General features: G+C 45.6%; 1 protein-coding gene across 1 annotated transcript in view; it reads left to right on the top strand.

Moving 5' to 3' along the window:
• Positions 1 to 4,980: 4,980 nt before the first annotated feature.
• The window catches only part of LOC126232153 (inhibitor of growth protein 1 homolog), a 154,559-nt gene continuing 138,275 nt past the window's right edge, over positions 4,981 to 21,264 (top strand). The window contains exons 1-3 of the mRNA XM_049942458.1: positions 4,981 to 5,268; positions 13,044 to 13,241; positions 16,972 to 17,034. Of these exons, the coding sequence (XP_049798415.1) occupies positions 4,981 to 5,268; positions 13,044 to 13,241; positions 16,972 to 17,034 (549 nt within the window). The remainder of the gene's footprint in view (positions 5,269 to 13,043; positions 13,242 to 16,971; positions 17,035 to 21,264) is intronic.

Below are 21,264 nucleotides of genomic sequence, written 5' to 3'. Positions count from 1 at the left end.
CCACAGCCCAATCGTCCCAATGGAAGCATTCTGGAGAGCCGAGACCAAAAAAAGAACGCAAAGTTCGATCAAATGTCAAAAGTTTTGCTGACTGTTCCGTTTCTTTCAATTAACGTGGCGTAGTTCACCAAGAATTTTTGCCTCGAGGTCGTACGGCCAATAAGGGGTATTACCATGACGTTATGCGCCGTTTGCGAGAAGAAATACGCAAAAAAAAAAAAAACTCCGGCATTGTGGACAAACAGGTCATGGCATTTCCCTTCTCGATAAGGCACCTGCCCATTCATTCATCCTTGCTTGTGAGAGATTTTTTGGCTAAAAACAATACGACAATCATCCCTCAGCCACCATATTGAGCGGATTTGGCCCCCCTGCGACTTTTTCCTGTTCCCACAACTAAAGAGACCTACGAAAGGACGAAGATTTTCAACGATTCAGAAAATAAGAACTGCATCGCTGGAAGCACTTTGCGCTGTACCGGGAAGTGCTTATCAGAAGTCCTTCCAGGATTGGAAGAAGCAGTGGCACAAGTGTATTGTGTGTGAGGGGGATTACGAGGGGGAAATTCGAAAAGTCCGTGCAAAAAGAAAAACTACTTAAGTGTTTGGGATTAACCATTATTATTTTTCGACGTAGTCTACTTCTAGACTTACACACTTCGTCCAAAGCTGTTCTAATTTGTTGATCCCTTCCGAATAACAGGAATTGCCCAAGTCTGCGAAATAGCTATTAGTTGCTGCAATCACTTGCTCGTTTGAATAAAATCTTTGTCCCGACAGCCATTTCTTCAAATCCGGGAACAAACAGTACTCTGAGGGAGCCAAGTCTGGAGAATAGGGGCGATGTGAAACGAGTTGGAATCATATTTCCATTAATTTTGCGACCAGAACTGCTGAGGTGTGTGCTGGTGCATTGTCGTGATGCAAAAGGACTTTTTTGCGGTCCAATCGCCTGAGTTTTTCTTGCAGCTAGGTTTTAAAACGGTCTAATAACAAAAATGGTTCAAATGGCTCTGAGCACTATGGGACTCAACTGCTGTGGTCATCAGTCCCCTAGAACTTAGAACTACTTAAACCTAACTAACCTAAGGACATCACACACATCCATGCCCGAGGCAGGATTCGAACCTGCGACCGTAGCAGTCGCACGGTTCCGGACTGCGCGCCTAGAGCCGCGAGACCACCGCGGCCGGCGGTCTAATAACGATGAATAATATGCACCTCTAATAGTTTTACCCTTTTCCAGGTAGTCGGTGAGGATTATTTCCCGCGAATCCCAAAAGACAGTCGCCATAACCTTTCCGGCCGAAGGAATGGTCATCGCCTTTTTTGGTGCAGATTCTCCCACGGTAACCCATCGTTTAGATTGTTGTTTGGTCTCAGGAGTACAGTAATGTATCCATGCTTCATCCACAGTGACGAAACGACGCTGAGAGTCCTGCGGATTCTTCCCGAACAGCTGCAAACCATCCTTGCAACACTTCACACGATTCCGTTTTTGGTAAAGCGTGAGCAATCGCGGAACCCACCTTGCGGATAACATTCTCATGTCCAAATCTTTGTGCAGAATATTATGTACCCGTTGATCCGAGATGCCCCAAGCACTAGCAGTATCCCGCACCTTAATTCTTCTGTCATCCATCACCACATCGTGGATTTTATCAAAGATTTCTGGAGTCGTAACCTCCACAGGGCGTTCAGAACGTTCAGCATAACTTGTGCCCATATGGCCACTGCGAAAATTGTGAAACCACTTCTAAACTGTTGTAATCGAACGTGCAGAGTCACCGTAATGTTTATCAAGCTTCTCTTTACTATCCTGAGGCGTTTTGCTTTTCATAAAGTAATGTTTAATCAGCACACGAAATTCTTATTCGTCCATTTTTTTTACCATCACTCGACTTCCTTGATTCACACGAATGCCAAACGCGAAGAAATAGACCAACATGGCTGAAACTTGGTGTGCGTTCTCTCCAAAGAGGCTACTAACTAAACACGACCTCGATACGCGCCGGTGGTGCCATCTCTCTGACTTCGCACGGACTTTCCAAATGCGCCTCGGCCGCGCGGGATTAGCCGAGCGGTCTTAGACGCTGCAGTCATGGACTGTGTGGCTGGTCCCGGCGGAGGTTCGACTACTCCCTCGCGCATGGGTGTGTGTGTGTGTGTGTGTGTGTGTGTGTGTGTGTGTGTGTGTGTGTGTGTGTGTGTGTGTGTGCCCTCAGGATAATTTAGGTTAAGTAGTGTGTAAGTTTAGGGACTGATGAGTTAGCAGTGAAGTCCCATAACATTTGTAACCTCCCCACAGAAAATTTAAAAGAAAATAGTTAATAAAAATGGAGCCAAGTGTAACCTTCCCGCAAAAATATTAATGACAATGACAATTAAACAAAAATTAGCAATCTGACGCAAGTATAAGTTCGCATAAAATAATGAAACATGATCCCATGACAATGGAACTACGGTGTTAACCAAAACTCAATTAACCCGAAATGTCGGTCTTTGGCCCTGTGCAAAAATCAGAATTAATTTCTTACCTTAATATAACTGCATGTCAAAATTCTGCTCTTATTCTGCGCCACAGCTTACAGCACATGTATCGCAATAACTAAATTTTTTTGAAGTTAATTGAAATTTTTTGTTTAAAGGAAATGGAAGGAAATCGAATGATTCTTTGTTAAAAATTGCTTTTAAAATCAAAATTATTATTGGGGGCGATTCTTACAGAAATTACACTTAATTAACATCATTAGCTGATCGCAATGCTGCTTAATAATATACCTTGTCCTGAATCTCGACCATTGCGGTGCCGACGCCCGCCGACTGCTCTGCGCTACCACTACTGACAGACTCCTCTCCGCTACATAACTCGGCTACTGCTCCCAACAGACTGCTGTACTGCACTGCGCTTCGAGCGCAACTGCTCTGCTCAGAGATTCTACAATGCCTCATCGTCGCTGCCAACGAGTACATACGCCTTTCACATTTCACACAAATTTTTGGAACAAACGCGCCTCGTACTTTGCTTGGGAGAACATGAATACTGAGGAATAAATAAATAAATAAAGTAACATGGCACCTGTTCTTTCGGACATGTCCGAAAGAACAAACACCTTCGGTGACCATGCAGCTCGTTAGAATGAAATTACAATGAAATGAACATCCTTAGCTGCTTACAGGAGTTGACATACGTCAACGGGACAGATGAAAATGAGTGCCGCGACCGGGACTCGAACCCGGTATCTCCTGCTTACACGGCAGACGGTGTATCCATTTTTTAAAATTTTTTTTTATAGCTCATTATTGTTCTATATTGTTCGTTGAATTTGTTCGTGACTGACGTCCGATGACACTCGTTCCGGTGTTCGTTAATCCGTTCACTCAGGTTTTTTTATTACAGATCGTAGCTAAACCTTCTCACCGAACACGCTCAGCTACCGTGCCGGCTCCATCTGAGCCACCGAGGACACAGTGGATACTTCGACTGCAGGGACTATCTCGCGCACGCCTCCCGCGAGACTCACATTCTGAATGTATTGGCTCTCACTACATTCGTAGTACCTCCGCCCATTATACTCATTACTCGCGGCGCGTTGCCGATTCCCGTAAGAGTTCGGGAACTGTTTGGGCATTCGCACAGGAAAAGAAGATGGACAAGTGGCCGGTGAGTTCATCGTAATTTCATTCTAACGAGCTGGATGGTCACCGATGGTGTCTGTTCTTTCGGACACGTCGAAAAGAACAGATAGCGTCTTAGTATATTAAGGCTGAGCGACCACTTGTCCATGTTCTTCTCCCGTGCGAATGCACAAACAGTGCCCGAACTCTTACGGGAATCGGCAACGCGCCGCGAGTAATGAGTATAATGGGCGGGGGCACTGCGAACGTAGTGCGGGACAATACGTTGAGAATGTGGGTCTCGCGGAAGGCGTGCCAGAGATAAATCCCTGCAGTCGCGCTGTCCTCTGTGTCCTCGGTGGCTCAGATGGATGGAGCGTCTGACATTGTAAGCAGACCGGGTTCGAGTCCCGGTGGGGGCACTCATTTTCATCCGTCCCCGTTGACGTATGTCAACGCTTGTAAGCAGCTAAGGGTGTTCATTTCATTGTAATTTCAAATAAATAAATATTTGTTCATAAAATATACATGGTGTTACAAAAAGGTACGGGCAAACTTGCAGGAAACATTCCTCACACACAAATAAAGAAAAGATGTTAAGTGGACATGTGTCCGGAAACGCTTAATTTCCATGTTAGAGCTCATTTTAGTTTCGTCCACCTACGCTCAATGGGGCACGTTATCACGATTTCATAGGGGATACTCTACCTGTGCTGCTAGAACATGTGCCTTTACAAGTACGACACAACATGTGGTTCATGCACGATGGAGCTCCTGCACATTTCAGACGAAGTGTTGGTACGCTTCTCGACAACGGATTCGGTGACCGACGGATTGGTAGAGGCGGACCAATTCCGTGGCCTCCACGCTCTCCTGACCTCAACCCTCTCGACTTTCGTTTATGGGGGCATTTGAAAGCTCTCGTCTACGCAACCCCGGTACCAAATGTAGAGACTCTTCGTGCTCGTATTGTGGACGGCTGTGATACGATACGCCATTCTACAGGGCTGCATCAGCGCATCAGGGATTCCGTGCGACGGAGGGTGGATGCACGTATCTCTCTAACTGAGGACATTTCGAACATTTCTTGTATCAAAGTGTTTGAAACGCTGGTACGTTCTGTTGTGTGTGTTTCCATTCCATGATTAATGTGATTTGAAGAGAAGTAATAAAACGAGCTGTAACATGGAAAGTAAGCGTTTCCGGACACATGTCCACATAAGATATTTTCTTTCTCTGTGTGTGAGGAATGTTTCCTGGAAGTTTGGCCGTACCTTTTTGTAACACCCAGTACAGCGAGCTCACTCGTGGAGGAGACCCGGTGCAGTGAGTGTGGTGTGCTGGTGTTGCAGGCACATGGAGCATGGCGCAGTCTCGGCACCGACCGGGCGCCATCTCCCCCGGCCCCCAACAGCAGCAGCAGCAGCCGCGGCGGCGGTCCGGCGATGACGTGGTGTCGGCGCCGCCCGCGCAGCACAGCCCCCAGCCGGCGCCGCCGCCGGCCCCGCAGCCGCAGCCGTCGCCCTCTCGGCAGCGCCACTCCACGCTGCTGGACGCCTTCCGCCCCCGCAGCAAGTCGGACGCCGGCGGCCACAAGACGCCGCGCCGCCCCGGCGCCAACATCATCTCCCACATGAAGAGCGCCGTGCAGGTGAGCAAGGCCATTAAAACTGCTACACCTAGAAGAAATGCACATGATAAACGGGTATTCATTGGACAAAAATACTACACTACATCTGACATCTGATTACATTTTCACGCAACTTGGGTGCATAGATCCCGAGAAATCAGTACCCAGAACAACCACCTCTGGCCATAATAACGGCCTCGATACGCCTGGGCATTGAGTCAAACAGAGCTCGGATGGCGTGTACAGGTACAGCTGCCCGTGCAGCTTCAACACGATACCACAGTTCATCGAGAGTAGTGACTCGAGTATTGTGACGAGCCTGTTGCTCGGCCACCATTGACCAGACGTTTTCAGTTGGTGAGAGATCTGGAGAATGTGCTGGCCAGGGCAGCGTCGAACATTTTCTGTATCCAGAAAGGCCCGTACAGGACCTGTAACATGTCGTCGTGCATTATCCTGCTGAAATGTAGGCTTTCGCAGGGATCGAAGGAAGGGTAGACTCACGGGTCGTAACACATTTGAAATGTAACGTCCACTGTTCAAAGTGCCGTCAATGCGACAAGAGGTGACCGAGACGTGTAACCGATGGCACCCCATACCATCACGCCGGGAGATACGCCAGCATGGCGATCACGAATACACGCTTCAAATGTGCGTTCACCGCGATGTCGCAAAACACGGATGCGACCACCGTGATGCTGTAAAGAGAACCTGCATTCATCCGAAAGAATGACGTTTTGCCATTCGTTCACCCGGGTTCGTCGTCGAGTACACCATCGAAGGCGCTCCTGTCTGTGATGCAGTGTCAAGGGTAACCGCAGCCACGGTCTCTGAGCTGATAGTCCATGCTGCTGCAAACGACGTCGAACTGTTCTTGCAGATAGTTGTCGTCTTGGAAACGTCCATATCTGTTGACTGAGGGATCGAGTCGTGGCTGCACGATCCGTTAGGGCCGTGCGAATAAGATGACTGTCATCTCGACTGCTAGTGATACGAGGCCGTTGGGATCCAGCACGGCGTTCCGTATTACCCTCATGAACCCACCGATTCCATATTCTGCTAACAGTCATTGGATCTCGACCAACGCGAGCAGCAATGTCGCGATACGATATACGGCAATCGCGATAGGCTACAGTCTGACATTTATCAAAGTCTGAAACGTGATGTTACGCATTTCTCCTCCTTACACGAGGCATCACAACAGCGTTTCACGAGGCAACGCCGGTCAACTGCTGTTTGTGTATGAGAAACCGGTTGGAAACTTTCCTCATGTGAGCACGTTGTAGGTGTCTCCACCGGCGCCGACCTTGTGTGAATGCTCTGAAAGCCGGCCGCGGTGGTCTTGCGGTTCTAGGCGCTGCAGTCCGGAACCGCGAGAGTGCTACGGTCGCAGGTTCGAATCCTGCCTCGGGCATGGATTTGTGTGATGTCTTTAGGTTAGTTAGGTTTCAGTAGTTCTAAGTCCTAGGGGACTGATGACCTAAGATGTTAAGTCCTATAGTGCTCAGAGCCATTTGAACCATTTTGAATGGTCTGAAAAGCTAACCATTTGCATATCACAGCGTCTTTTTCCTGTCTGTTAAATCTCGCGTCTGCAGCACGTCATCTTCGTGGTGTAGCAATTTTCATTACCAGTAGCGTACCTCGGTAACGTCCGACTGCCGCCACGAACGTTTCTGCTGCGCTCCGCATGTACATATGTACTAGAGACCAGAAATGAGCTGCGTACACTCACTTTGAACTGTGCAGCGAGTGCTGTTGGCGGCGTTTCAGAACTAGCCATCTCTTGTGTGTCTGCCACTACTCACCCGCCATCCGACTCCGCTCGCTAAACAAGGAGCGTCCGTACGAGAGTTGACGAACAATGTGCGACCATTTCGACAGATATGTCCGCTGTTAAAGTTTAAGTCACACCAGTACCGAATAAGGGAAGTAGGACCAATCCGCTGAATTACAGGGCCAAATCACTAACGTCGATTTGCAGTAGGGTTTTGGAACATACACTGTATTCGAACACTATGAAGTACCTCGAAGAAAACGGTTTATTGACACGTAGTCAGCACGGATTCAGAAAATGTCGTTCTTGTGAAACTCGACCAACTCTTTATACTCATGAAGTAATAAGTGTTATCGACAGGGGATGTCAAATTGATTCCGTATTTTTAGATTTCCAGAAGGCTTTCGATACTGTTCCTCACAAGCGTCTTCTAACCAAACTGCGTGCCTACGGAGTATTGCCTCAGTTGTGCGACTGGATTCGTGATTTCCTGTCAGAAAGGTCACAGTTCGTGGTAATAGACGGAAAGTCATCGAGTAAAACAGAAGTAATATCCGGCGTTCCCCAAGGAAGTCTTATAGGCCCTCTATTGTTCCTGATCTATATTAACGACATAGGGGACAATCTAAGTAGCCGTCTTAGATTGTTTGTAGATGATGCTGTCATTTACCGTCTTGTAAAGTCATCAGATGATCAAAAAGAATTGTAAAATGATTTACGTAACATATTTTTATGGTACGAAAAGTGGCAGTTGACCCTGAAGTGATGTTATTCACATTAGTACTAAAAGAAATAAACTAAATTTCGATTACGCGATAAGTCAAACAAATCTGAAGGCTGTAAATTCAACTAAATACTTGGGGATTGCAATTACAAATACACAAAATTGGAACGATCACGCAGATAATGTTGTATGTAGAGCAAACGAAACACTGCGATTGGAACACTTAGAAAATACAACAGGTCTACGATAGAGACCGCTTACACCACGCTTGTCCGCCCTATTCTGGAGTTCTACTGTGCCGTGTGGGATCCGCATCAGGGGGGACTGGCGGATGACATCGAAAAAGTTCAAAGAAGGGCAGCTCGTTTTGTACTATCGCGAAATAGGGGAGATAGTGTCAGAGACACGATACGTGAATTGGAGTAGCAATCATTAAAACAAAGGCGTTTTTCGTTGCGACGGGATCTTCTCGTGAAATTTCAGTACCAGTTTTCTCCTCCTATTGCGGAGATATTCTGTAGGCACCCTCCTACATAGGGAGAAATGATCATTACGATAAAATAAGAGAAATCAGGGCTCGCGCAGAAAAATTCAAGTGCTCATTTTTCTCGCGCGCCGTTCGAGAGTGGAACGGTAGACAGACAGCTTGAAGGTGGTTCATTGAACCCTCTGCCAGGCACTTTATTGTGAATAGCGGAGTAATCACGTAGATGTAGAAATTACTGTTCATTTATTTCACACAGTCGTGACTTCGGCGTTACTGCCATTCTCAAGTGCAAGTTAAAGTGTGTCGAAATGTGCGTCTCGCCTAAACGACAGAAGCGAGTTCTCTACCAAAATAAGATTGCTAGTGAAAGTTGGGTTTATACATACATTCATATAGATAAAAAGTTTCATTAAAATCTGTTGAGAGTACGTACAACAATTATGTCCACCTAAACATACACTGCTGGCCACCGTAAATGCAACACACTGAAGGAAGCACCCGAACCAAGTGAAATTTGCACCATGAGTTTGCAGCGATGAGATATGCGACTGATTAGAATTTCAGCGCAGACGCACATCACGCGCGCCTGTGGTGCCACCTCATAGCGGCATTTAAGGCTTGGCGATTTCGACGAGTGTACGTTCGGCACGTGTGTTTACCTTGTGGTTGTTTCACAAGACGATCAGTTATGCCTCGTAGACAACAGCGAACATCTTTTGATCGAGTATCCGAGTTCGACAGAGGAAGGATAGTGGCTTACCGAGATTGTGGATTATCGTACAGAGAAATCGCTAGTCGTGTTCGACGAAACCAAACAACTGTAATGCGGATATGTGACCGTCGGATGCAGGAGGGTACGACGGACCGACGTGGTCGATCGCATTCACCTCGGTGCACCACTGCACGTGCTGATAGGCAAATTGTGCGCATGGCAGTGGCGGATCGCTCAGTGACATCCCGAACCGTAGCACAGCACATTGCGTCTGTAACGCATCATCCAGTGTCTGCGCGTACCATTCGACGCCGTTTACAGCAGAGTGGTCTGTCCGCAAGACGTCCATTGCTTCGTCTACCATTGACGCAGAACCACAGAAGTCTCCGTCGCCAATGGTGTGATGACAAACGGATGTGGACGGCAGAATGGAATGACGTTGTCTTTACTGACGAGGCACGCTTCTGTCTGCAGCACCACGATGGTCGGATTCGAGTGTGGAGACACCGTGGAGGGAGGATGCTGGACATCTGCATTATGCGCCGCCGCACTGCTCTTGCACCGGGTATTATGGTATTCGATATTACTCTCGCACGCCTCTAGTACGCATTGCCGGCACTTTAAATAGCCGGCGCTACATATCCGAGGTGCTGGAGCCAGTTGTCCTTCCTTACCTTCAGGGCTCGGCCACAGCCATATTTCAACAAGATAATGCGCGACCACACGTGGCACGCATTGTCCAAAGGTTCTTCGTCAATAACCAGATTGAATTGCTTCCCTGGCCGGCTCGCTCTCCGGATCTTTCGCCGATAGAAAACATGTGGTCCACGGTTGCTCAACGAGTGACCCAGATTACATCCCCAGCTGCCACACCAGATGATCTTTGGCAACGTGTGGAAGCTGCTTGGGCTGCTGTACCCCAGGAACACATCCAACGTCTCTTTGACTCAATGCCGAGACGTGTGGCAGCGGTTATGTTCAACAATGGCGGCTACTCTGGCTACTGATTCTGGCAGGAACCACATGTCACAGACGTCTGTAAACGTAATCATTTGATACTTGGTCAACATGTTATCTACAAAATAAATTTTGTTGTGCTACCTCTTGTCTTTCTTGGTGTTGCATTTACGGTGGCCAGCAGTGTACATGCATTGCAGACTCTGTAACGTTAGTACAATGATCATAAGTGGAGGAAGAACTGAAACCTGTTAGTGGTAATTAATTATTAAAATTAATTACAGAAATAATGTGCCATAAGTGCAAGAAATACAGAAATAGCACGCTGTTCTGTCGCAGTGATGTAATAGTTACTTTTCTGTATGCCCAGTTTTCATTTGGCACACGACATACGTTTCCTCATAGTGGAGGTGGAATAAACGAGAATACAACCATGTTGTTTGCACTCGACGAAATTGGTATCGTTTTCGTCTGAAGCGTGGACTGCAGCGTGAAACTCATTCCACATATCACAGTTCCTGCTCTAGTGGAACACACCTGTAATTGTGTACTTCGTCGCGTTACATCATCCACTGTCTCACGAAATGCAGCTTCGCCAAAAGCACATCTGATAGCGACAGTAGGTCATTTCGCCTTCACAGTGTTACTTCAAACCAGCAGGGTCGTGTGCCGATCTTCAGTACTAACAGTAAGTCTCCACTGTACACCTCAGGGAGAGAGAACGGGTCAGTGAGTGTGAAGTGACCGTTCTCAATCTGGTCGTACTTGGGGAAGCACAGAGGGATCGGACAATGCCCATTAGCACTGATGTAACAGCGGCGCCTTGATTTGTGAAGCGTGTGAACTGCAACATCAGACTCCTACTTGATCTGTTTCTGGTCTCTACTATATTGATGAGCCAAAATGTTATCACCGTCTGTAGCGCGTTGGCCAAATTTCGGGACGCAGTACAGCAGTGATTTTCCATGCGACTGGTTCAACGACAGCTTCGTACGTATCCGGAGGTACCTGGCACCAAATGCCTGCGAGCAAGTCGCTAGTTTGTGTTTACACTGCTGGCTGATTATAGTGTTCCATGTATAACCCTTCAGTTACGGATTAGGGGAAGTGACATTTCACTGTCACGGTCCTCAAACCACTCTTCCAAAATTTTGGTGCTCCGACTTGGAAACAAATCCTTCTAGGAGATGCCATCACGAATGCCTAAAACATCAAGCATGTAGGGATGCAGGTGGTGTGCAATAATGGATCATATAGTCCATAGCTGTCACCCTGCCTTTGATTACTATTTGGATGCCTAGATGAATGTTGTTGTTGTTGTTCTCCCATTTATGACAGCATAATACTGTCCCTACTGGCCTTGTATATGGTGCAGGGAATGATTGCGTATGTGGAGATGACCGTCGACCTTTTATAACAATGAATTTAATTTAGTCGACACATTTCCGTTCAACTTTGGAAATTTGTGGTAATATCTTATTGGACCAAACTGCTGGGGTCATCGGTCCCTAAGCTTACACACTACTTAAACTAACTTACACTAAGGACAACGCACACACCCATACTCGTGGGAGGAGGAGACATCTGTTGAACACCGGTCCAGTCTCGATGATCCCATGCCCATTGGAATCATAAATGATGATATCATTGGATCAGCCTGGCAACACACACGGTTTACCTGCTGACGAGACCCACTTTACGCGATTTGTGCTGAGTGGTGCACTCCAAAACGGTTGTGCCAGGACCCGCACAGTAGTGTGTCATCAGATCTCCCACGGACCACCATCCGTCTTGCTTTACATAGTGGACAAGCCTCTGCCGTCCACGTTCTGTGCGCGACTGTGGATGCCCACATCTTGTCGCCTAGTCTGCTCACGATGGTACCGTGTCAGCAGGCAACCGGCTTTGCAATTTGCCATTTCAAAGATGGTCGTTCCTAGCCGCCACGCCAAAAGATCATGCTCTTTGACAAAGTCACTTAGCTCACTGCGTTTCCCAGTTTGTGGCCAGTATCCTCTCTACAGTGATTCCCTATTGGTCTCTGCTCTGCTTATATACTTTCTTCTGTGTTGCTTACACCACAAGGCAACATCCGGACTCGCCTTGCACAGTGGCCACGGTCTCGGTTCATCTTATATTCACCTTCAGTGCGCCACATTTTTCACTCAGACGGATGACTTAGCTGAAACATTGGTTGGAGTAATTTGCATTTTTGGCTGTTGACAAAACATTAAACCACCAGGATTACCTCATTGTCATTCTGGAAATGGCTGTGACACACTGGTTTCGTCATTTGAGGACAGACAAAGCCATTGGATACCACATCAGGAGAACAGTGAGGGGGTGGGGGAGTGGGCTGTAGGAAACATTTGATAGCGCAGAGAAGCGCTGTGATACGCATCATGTGCAGAATGAGGTGTGTTGTTGTTGTCGTTGTTGTGGAGCGAAAACAGCCCCACGGACAGCCTCCTGCAATAACCTGCATCACAGCCTGGTGTAACCTCATCTGGAAATTTCTGTGGTCTGCGCCACTGACGGTTTGCCCGTTACGAGCATAACCAGTTGCCAACAGACCGTGCCTGTCCCAAAACACACAGTATGGCTCTTCACCCTTTTTGGCCATGGAGAATCCACATCTCCACTGCTTGTCTTGCGCCAGTGTCTCAGCGTGGTATTGATACACCCAGCACTGCGCTATGGTTGTTGAACGGTTAAAGAAGTCACACGAATTTTCCTGACACAGGTGTAACATTTCTACTGCTGCCTCGGTTCGATGTGCCTTTTGAATTTGTTTCGAGCAGTCGAGGATCCATGCGAGTGGTGACATTCTTCCTTGTTCAAAATATCGCTTAGAAAATGTTGAAATTGCATCCTGTGAAAAAATTTAAGTCCCTGAAAATAATAAAAACCAAAATCGAAATAAAAAGTATTTCCCATTCATAGTGTATACGATGTATTATTATTTCTAGTTCCATACCAGAGTTCCGTCTGGAAAATCACAGTGACGATCTAAAGTTTGCATCCTCTCAAAATTAGCAGGGGTAACTCATGTAAGGAGATACATAATATTATAAAATGCTGCACGTGAAGAGAGTTGTCTCACGGTATTATACGACACACGGATGTTACAATGTTGCAGCACTCCCTGATGTCCCCGAGCTCGAGTGGGGGCAGCAGCAAGACCTCAGACTCGTCATCGACATCAAAGTCCGAGGGCAGCAGTGGCGGGGGCGGTGACCACGGGCACAGCGGCAGCCACGGACACAGCAGTAGCGGCGGCAGCGGCAGGCCGCGCGCCGGCTCCGACAGCAACACCAGCCGCGGGCCCGTCTCCAAGGTCAGTCAGAACCCCTGCTGTTCCACTACACACCTGCCTCCTTCAGAATCTGGGAAAATTACATGACCCATTTAAAGTTCCATCTAAATCCACCCTCATACTTCGCTGTATCCAAAGCTACCTCAGTGCTAACCCTACCAATACCAACAAGGGGACAGGGGGGTACTTTATGTGCACACTTTAAACTTTCTAGACTTGCCGTGCACTGTGAGTTCCAAAATTTAAAAAAAAAGACATGTACTGATTTTAATGAATGTTTCTATCACATTCCATAATTTTTTAAATTTTTTCATTGTTATTGTTCCTCCTTACTAGCAGATGCAGTTTTCTCAACAGATGTCTTATTCAGTATACAGGGTGTTACAAAAAGGTATGGCCAAACTTTCAGGAAACATTTCTCACACACAAAGAAAGAAAATGTTATGTGGACATGTGTCCGGAAACGCTTACTTTCCATGTTAGAGCTCATTTTATTACTTCTCTTCAAATCACATTAATCGTGGAATGGAAACACACAGCAACAGAACGTACGAGCGTGACTTCAAACACTTTGTTACAGGAAATGTTCAAAATGTCCTCCGTTAGCGATGATACGTGCATCCACCCTCCGTCGCACAGAATCCCTGATGCGCTGATGCAGCCCTGGAGAATGGCGTATTGTATCACAGCCGTCCACAGTACGAGCACCAAGAGTCTCTACATTTGGTACCGGGGTTGCCTAGACGAGAGCTTTCAAATGCCCCCGTAAATGAAAGTCTAGAGGATTGAGGTCAGGAGAGTGTGGAGACCACGAAATTGCTCCGCCTCTACCAATCTATCGGTCACCAAATCTGTTGTCGAGAAGCGTATGAACACTTCGACTGAAATGTGCAGGAGCTCAATCATGCATGAACCACATGTTGTGTACTACTTGTAAAGGCACATGTTCTAGCAGCACAGGTAGAGTATCCCGTATGAAATCATGATAACGTGCTCCATTGAGCGTAGGTGGAAGAACAAACTAAAATGAGCTCTAACAAGGAAATTAAGCGTTTCCAGACACATGTCCACATAACATCTTTTCTTTATTTGTGTGTGAGGAATGTTTCCTGAAAGTTCGGCCGTACCTTTTTGTAACACCGTGTATAAGAGAAATAAAACTCATTTTCAGTTTCTGGACACTCTTTAACAGTTGCATACCAATGCTCGATGTTGCACTGACCAACGCCAATGGAAGAACTCAGCGACTAATTCCAGTGTCCTTAAATTTTCTCTGTTTAGGACAAACTATATAACTTTAGTACGAGGGTTACTCCAAAAGAAATGCACACTATTTTTTTTACATGTTTGAAAGTTTTACAGTGCGTAGTACATCCTTTAGGAACAATATTTTCATTTCTCCGCATAATTTTCATCCCTCTCAGCTGCCTTACGTCATCTTGGAACCAGCGCCTGTATACACGAACGGTAAAATTCTGGACTAACCTGTTGGAGCCACTGTTTGGCAGCGTGCACAAGGAGGTCATCATCTTCAAACCTTGTTCCACGAAGAGAGTCTTTCAGTTTCCCAAAGAGATGATAGTCACATGGAGCCAGGTAGGGGACTGTAAGACGGGTGTTTTGAGTGTTGTCCATCCGAGTTTTGTGATCGCTTCCACGGTTTTTTGACTGACATGTGGCCGTGCGTTGTCGTGCAACAGCAAAACATCCTGCTTTTGCCGATGTGGTCGAACACGACTCAGTCGAGCTCGAAGTTTCTTCAGTGTCGTCACATATGCATCAGAATTTATGGTGGTTCCACTTGGCATGATGTCCAAAGGCAAGAGTCCTTCGGAATCGAAAAACACCGTAGCCATACCTTTTCTAGCAGAAGGTGTGGTTTTGAATTTTTTTTTTTTTTCCTTGGGTGAATTTGCACGATGGCACTCCATCGATTGCCTCTTCGTCTCTGGTGAAAAATAATGGAGCCATGTTTCATGACCTGTCACAATTCTTCCAAGAAATTCATCTCCACCATTCTCGTACTGTTCCAAACGTTCGCTGCATACCGTTTTTCTTGCTTCTTTGTGAACCACTGTCAACATCCTGGGAACCCACCTGGCACAAACCTTTTTTAACGCGAACACTTTCAGTATTCTTCAAACACTTGATTCCCCTATCCCAACGTGGCGTGACAATTCGTTCCCTGTGATGCGTCTGTGAGCAGTCACCAATTCAACTCCCTGCACATTGTCTGGAGTGTGTGCAGTACGAGGCCTGCCGCTGCGAGGACAATCCTCAATATTGCCGTGCCCGCTTTCGTCACGTAACCTGCTCGCCCACCGACTAACTGTACTGCGATCGACAGCAGCATCTCCGTACACCTTTTTCAACATCTTGTGGATGTTCCCCACTGTCTCGTTGCCACAGCACAGGAATTCTATGACAACACGTTGCTTCTGACGAACGTCAAGTGTAGCAGCCATCTCGAAGACATGCTGCGACGGCGCCACTCACGGGAACAGGTTGAACTAAGTTTGAAAACAAGCGGGAAGGATGAATCTACACGCTGTAAAACTTACACACGTGCAGAATGAAAACTGTATTTTTACGAAAATAGTGTGCGTTTCTTTCGGAGTGACCCTCGTATTATGATACAAATATTACTAGTACAGATGTTACATTTCAGTAAACATTGATGGCATCATCAGCAAACAGCCGTAGATTTCTGCCCACCCTGTCCGCCAAATCAGTAACATATGCAGAGAACATCAGCGCTCCCGTCACATTTCCCTGGCGGTACCCTTGTCTGTGATGAACACCCGTTGTCGAGGACAACATGCTGGGATCTGTTATTCGAGAAGTCTTCGAGCCACTCGCATATCTGTGAACGCATTCCATATCCTCGTACCTTCGTTATCATCAGCTTGCAATGGGGCACTGTGTTAAATGCTTTTCGAAAATCTGTTGTTGTTGTGGTCCTTAGTCCAGAGACGGGTTTGATGCAGCTCTCCATGCTACTCTATCCTGTGCAAGCTTCTTCATCTCCCAGTATCTACTGCAGCCTACATCCTTCTGAATCTGTTTAGTGTATTCACCTCTTGGTCTCCCTCTACGATTTTTACACGCCACGCTGCCCTCCAATACCAAATTGGTGATCCCTTGATGCCTCAGAATATGTCCTACCAACCGATCCCTTCTTCTTGTCAAATTGTGCCACAAACTTCTCCCCAAGTCTATTCAATACCTCCTCATTAGTTATGTGATCTACCCACGTAATCTTCAGCAATCTTCTGTAGCCCCACATTTCGAAAGCTTCTTGTCTAAACTATTCATCGTCCATGTTTCACTTCCATACATGGCTACACTCCATACAAATACTCTCAGAAACGACTTCCTGACACTTAACTCTATACTCCATGTTAACAAATTTCTCTTCTTCAGGAACGTTTTCCTTGCCATTGTCAGTCTACATTTTATATCCTCTCCTCCTCGACCCTCATCAGTTATTTTGCTCCCCAAATAGCAAAACTCCTTTACTACTTTAAGTGTCTCATTTCCTAATCTAGTTACCTCAGCATCACCCGACTTAATTCGACTACACTCCATTATCCTCCTTTTCCTTTTGTTGAAAATCTAGAAATATGGAATCTGCCTGTTGCCCTTCCCCTCTCTGGCACCAAGGTTTATCTTAATCTTTCGATGATGTGGCTCGGTTTGCAGCAGGTGTTTGTGGTGTTTTAATGACAGTGTGGCGTGATGTGTGTTTCAGGTGATGGACATGTTCAGACATCGGTCCCATTCAGCCGTCTCGGCCGAGGATAAGAGGAAAGCGGTAAGTGTCCCCCTTATTCTAACGTACTGCCCTCATGAGTGTGTGTGTGTGTGTGTGTGTGTGTGTGTGTGTGTGTGTGTGTGTGTGTGTGTGTGTTCTTTTTTTATATAAATTATGGCAAAACTGCAGGTAATTTTGACGTGTGTCGAACATAAAAACAGGATAGGAAACAGTGTTTCGAAATCGTTAATAAACTAGTTTTAAAAGCACAGGAGGTGAACGTTTAGAGAAGTTAATTTCACAGTTCCTTCCGTGTGCCTTGTACAGAAAGCTCCCAAGCAGCTTCTGGAGAGGCTGTCATGAAATATCTTCAGTCTGGTTCAAATCTCTTTTTTTGGTTATTCTTTAATGAAGTGGTCTACAGTTTGCTCCGATGGGCTACGTTCACATTCTGGGCTGTGGGATGTCATCAGCCATTTGTAAAGAGCTGCTTTTATTCTTGACGCTGCCCAGTATCTTCTTGGCAGTTGCATGGCTGCCAGGTATGTGTGTTTGTGTCAGGTAGCTAAGTGGACATTCCCTGTTCAGAAGTCTCTCAGACTGGCGGAGAGTGTTTTGGCGGAAGTTGTTGAGATAGCAGACTGGCTTTCACAGAACTGGTTGTGCTGCATTGACGGATAAGAAAACTGTCGTGGAAAATATCATGCGTGTGGCATGTTCGTGCCAACAGGCTTGCCGCAGTGGTAACATCGGTTCCCGTCATATCACCGAAGTTAAGCGCTGTCGGGCTGGGCTAGCACTTGGATGGGTGACCATCCGGTCTGCCGAGCGCTGTTGACGAGCGGGGTGCACTCAGCCCTTGTGAGGCAAGCTGAGGACCTACTCGACTCAGAAGTAGCGGCTCCGGTCTCGGAAACTGACATACGGCCCCTCCACATCTGCATCCGGTGACGCCTGTGAACTGAGGATGACACGGCGACCGGTCGGTACCGTTGTAACTTCATGACATGCTCGGGCGGAGTTCAGTTTTGTTACTGGCATGTTCTTATGTGTGAGTCGCTACTTCTTGCTAAAGTATGTTTGCACGAGTGGAGAGAGTTGTTCAATTCACGAACATGCGAATTGTAGAATACACGGTGTTCCACAATTCGTAATAGTTGCCTGTAGGGGTAGATGGAGATTTGATAAGGAACGCATGTGGCGTTTGACTATAAAGTAAGATTCAGCACCGCGTCAGCCTCAAATCGCCTGCTTCACAGTGCGTACACAGTGGAGACTTCAAAGTAGAGAGCGCGAGGGTGCGGTTCTGAGCCGGCTCTCTAGCTCACTTGGCAGTGGTGCAAATTTTGATTGATTGCTTTATCCTGTATTCATTATCATACATATAGTTCTGACACGATGTCTTTGGAACATATATGGTGTACATTCTTTTATATAAGAAAAGATTCCGCAAATGCTGTCTCATTTAGGAAAACATTACAATGCCGATTGTTTTTGAGAAAGTTTTGCTGTGCGTTGTGTGAGAGACAGAGACGCCCATTGCCATGTGTCAGAATCCAACAGCGGGAGGCATATTCAGACCACAGTTTCTGACTTGCTTCGTTCACAATACCACAAGTGCCACATAAATAGGTAATCGGGGCGGGCGGATTATATGCGTAATGAAAACTTTAAAATATGCATGAAAAATACTTAAAAATGCATGAAAGGTGTCGGAATATGCAAGATCAAATAATAAAAAGGCATGATAGTAACTGCGTGCATTTTATCTCAAAGTCAAGCCTGTGCGTATCAATGACGAGGAAGAGCGCCGGCCACGTGAAAAATCTGTGCATTTAGAACGTTGATATCATTTTCTGAATACTTTCTTGTAGAGGTTAGGAATGGGACCTTTCTGGGATACTTCCCTAAAGATTTGCAAAATGGGGTGGCATACTGTGTTTCAAGAATTGTTCCGTCTTTGCTATTGTTGTCGGAAATAAGCGGATGCGATTCGAGTGAGTCGCAGCGAAACAATCGATATGTACCGGACCTACTTTGCGATATATCGCACGCAGAGGGGCACACTCGAACTCCGTAACATTTTATTTAAAAAACATACAATCATGAATTTCTTTGAACAGCATTAACTTTTAATTAATACCAGTCCAGAGTCTCGACTTGAAGACAATCTAACACCTTTCGGATGAGAACGTTGACTTCTCTCCAACATCACTGCCTTTGCATGTTTCTGGCTCTTGAGGAAGAGACATTCAGATGAAACTTCTTTATTGAAATTCTTTTCTGCTTGTATTGCTGAATGAAATGGGTAGTTGAAACTTCTAAGTTATTTGATTCTGAAACAGCTGAGTAAAACTGAACGTACAGAGCCTACTTTACCTTTTCTTATAATGTCAATGCTGACCCACAATATTCTAGCGCAACGCAATCTGACTGCTTAAAAAAAAGTGTAACCTGATTTCAAATAGTTAATTCAAAAGAATGGGTCTGACTAAAAAGAAATCCTAACAGTAACCTATACATTTCATCAAGCACTTACCTCGGAAAAATCTTCATTAAAGCGAAATACTGCAATACAGCGAGCGTCAATACTGCTACCTAAAGAAAAGATTCTAACTACTAAAGTCAGTAACTACTAAAGTCAGTAACTACTAAAGTCAGTAACTACTAAAGTCAGTAACTACTAAAGTCAGTAACTACTAAAGTCAGTAACTACTAAAGTCAGTAACTACTAAAGTCACTAACTACTAAAGTCACTAACTACTAAAGTCACTAACTACTAAAGTCACTAACTACTAAAGTCACTAACTACTAAAGTCACTAACTACTAAAGTCACTAACTACTAAAGTCACTAACTACTAAAGTCACTAACTACTAAAGTCACTAACTACTAAAGTCACTAACTACTAAAGTCACTAACTACTAAAGTCACTAATTACTAATAGGCACGTGGTTAGCAAAGGAAGGATTTTGTTGCAAACCAAATCATGTATAACAAGTTTGTTTGTGTGGCCATCCTCTGCAGCAAGCATATAAATACTTGTTTTGCAAACCAGACTGCCTTTTCCTGCTGCTAGTTATTTTATGTATCCCATACGCGTTTTGCCTTCTCCCGTTCTAAGGTATCATCAGTGGAATCTATAATGATACAGTTTTGTTAGTTATAGATTATCAAACAATTCACTTAGCGATTTTTTTGTAAAAATGTAATTACTTAAGATTTGCTGATGTGCATTTCCTCCCATCTGGTCAGCAACATATAGTTCGTTAGGTTGGCTACAAATAGGTAAACATACCAAAGACGATGAAACACGTAATGGAGTCGCAATATTTACTCCGTGAAAAGAAGTGTACGACGAAATGGTTGTATAGAGTGACAGAAGAACGATAGTCCATCACAAAAAAGAGTGAGAAACGTGGTGAACAGTGTGTGGATGGCGAAAATACAATGATGTGAATATAGAACAGTGACAAAAGTGGTAGTGCGAACTCCAGACCAGATGGGAGGAAACGCAGATGAGTAAACCGTAAGTAATTACATTTTTACAAAAAAATCGCTAAGTGAAGTGTTTGATAATCTATAACTAACAAAACTGTATCATTATACATCCCTCTGATGATGCCTTAGAACAGGAGAAGGCGAAACGCGTATGGGATAAATAAAATAACTAGCAGCTGGTAAAGGCAATTTAATCTGCAAAACACGCAAATAATGTGTTTTTTACCTTAATAATGTGACATCCAGCTAAGACAAGAGTATAAATCGTCACTGACATCTAGTACAAAGGTATATAATCATGAATAATATTCAGTCTCCCAGTGGAACATGTACTGATAGTTCGCCTTCACTAACACTTCAGACATCTACCCTCCATCAATGCTAACTTCTCACATCTGACATCCACCACTGCTGGCTGTTAACCTCCAACTGCCCAACAGTACGAGGTGCATTTAAGTTCTAAGGCCTCCGATCTGTTTCTCCGGACTGGAAAGAGATGGAAACATGCGCATTGTTTTAAAATGAGGTCGCGTTCATCGCCAATACGTCCCAGAGATGGCAGCACCGTACAGCAGGTGGAATTTTACCGCCAGCGGCGAGAATGAGAACTGTTTTAAATACTTAAAATGGCGACGTTTTCCTTGCTGGAACAGCGTGCAATCATTCGTTTTCTGAATTTGCGTGGTGTGAAACCAATTGAAATTCATCGACAGTTGAAGGAGACACGTGGTGACGGAGTTATAGATGTGTCAAAAGTCCGTTCGTGGGTGCGACAGTTTAATGAAAGCAC

This window comes from Schistocerca nitens, unplaced genomic scaffold, assembly GCF_023898315.1.
Source record: "Schistocerca nitens isolate TAMUIC-IGC-003100 unplaced genomic scaffold, iqSchNite1.1 HiC_scaffold_463, whole genome shotgun sequence".
NCBI lineage: Eukaryota > Metazoa > Arthropoda > Insecta > Orthoptera > Acrididae > Schistocerca > Schistocerca nitens.
The sequence above is the reverse complement of the archived record's forward strand: the minus strand, read 5'-3'. Positions and strand labels throughout refer to the sequence as shown.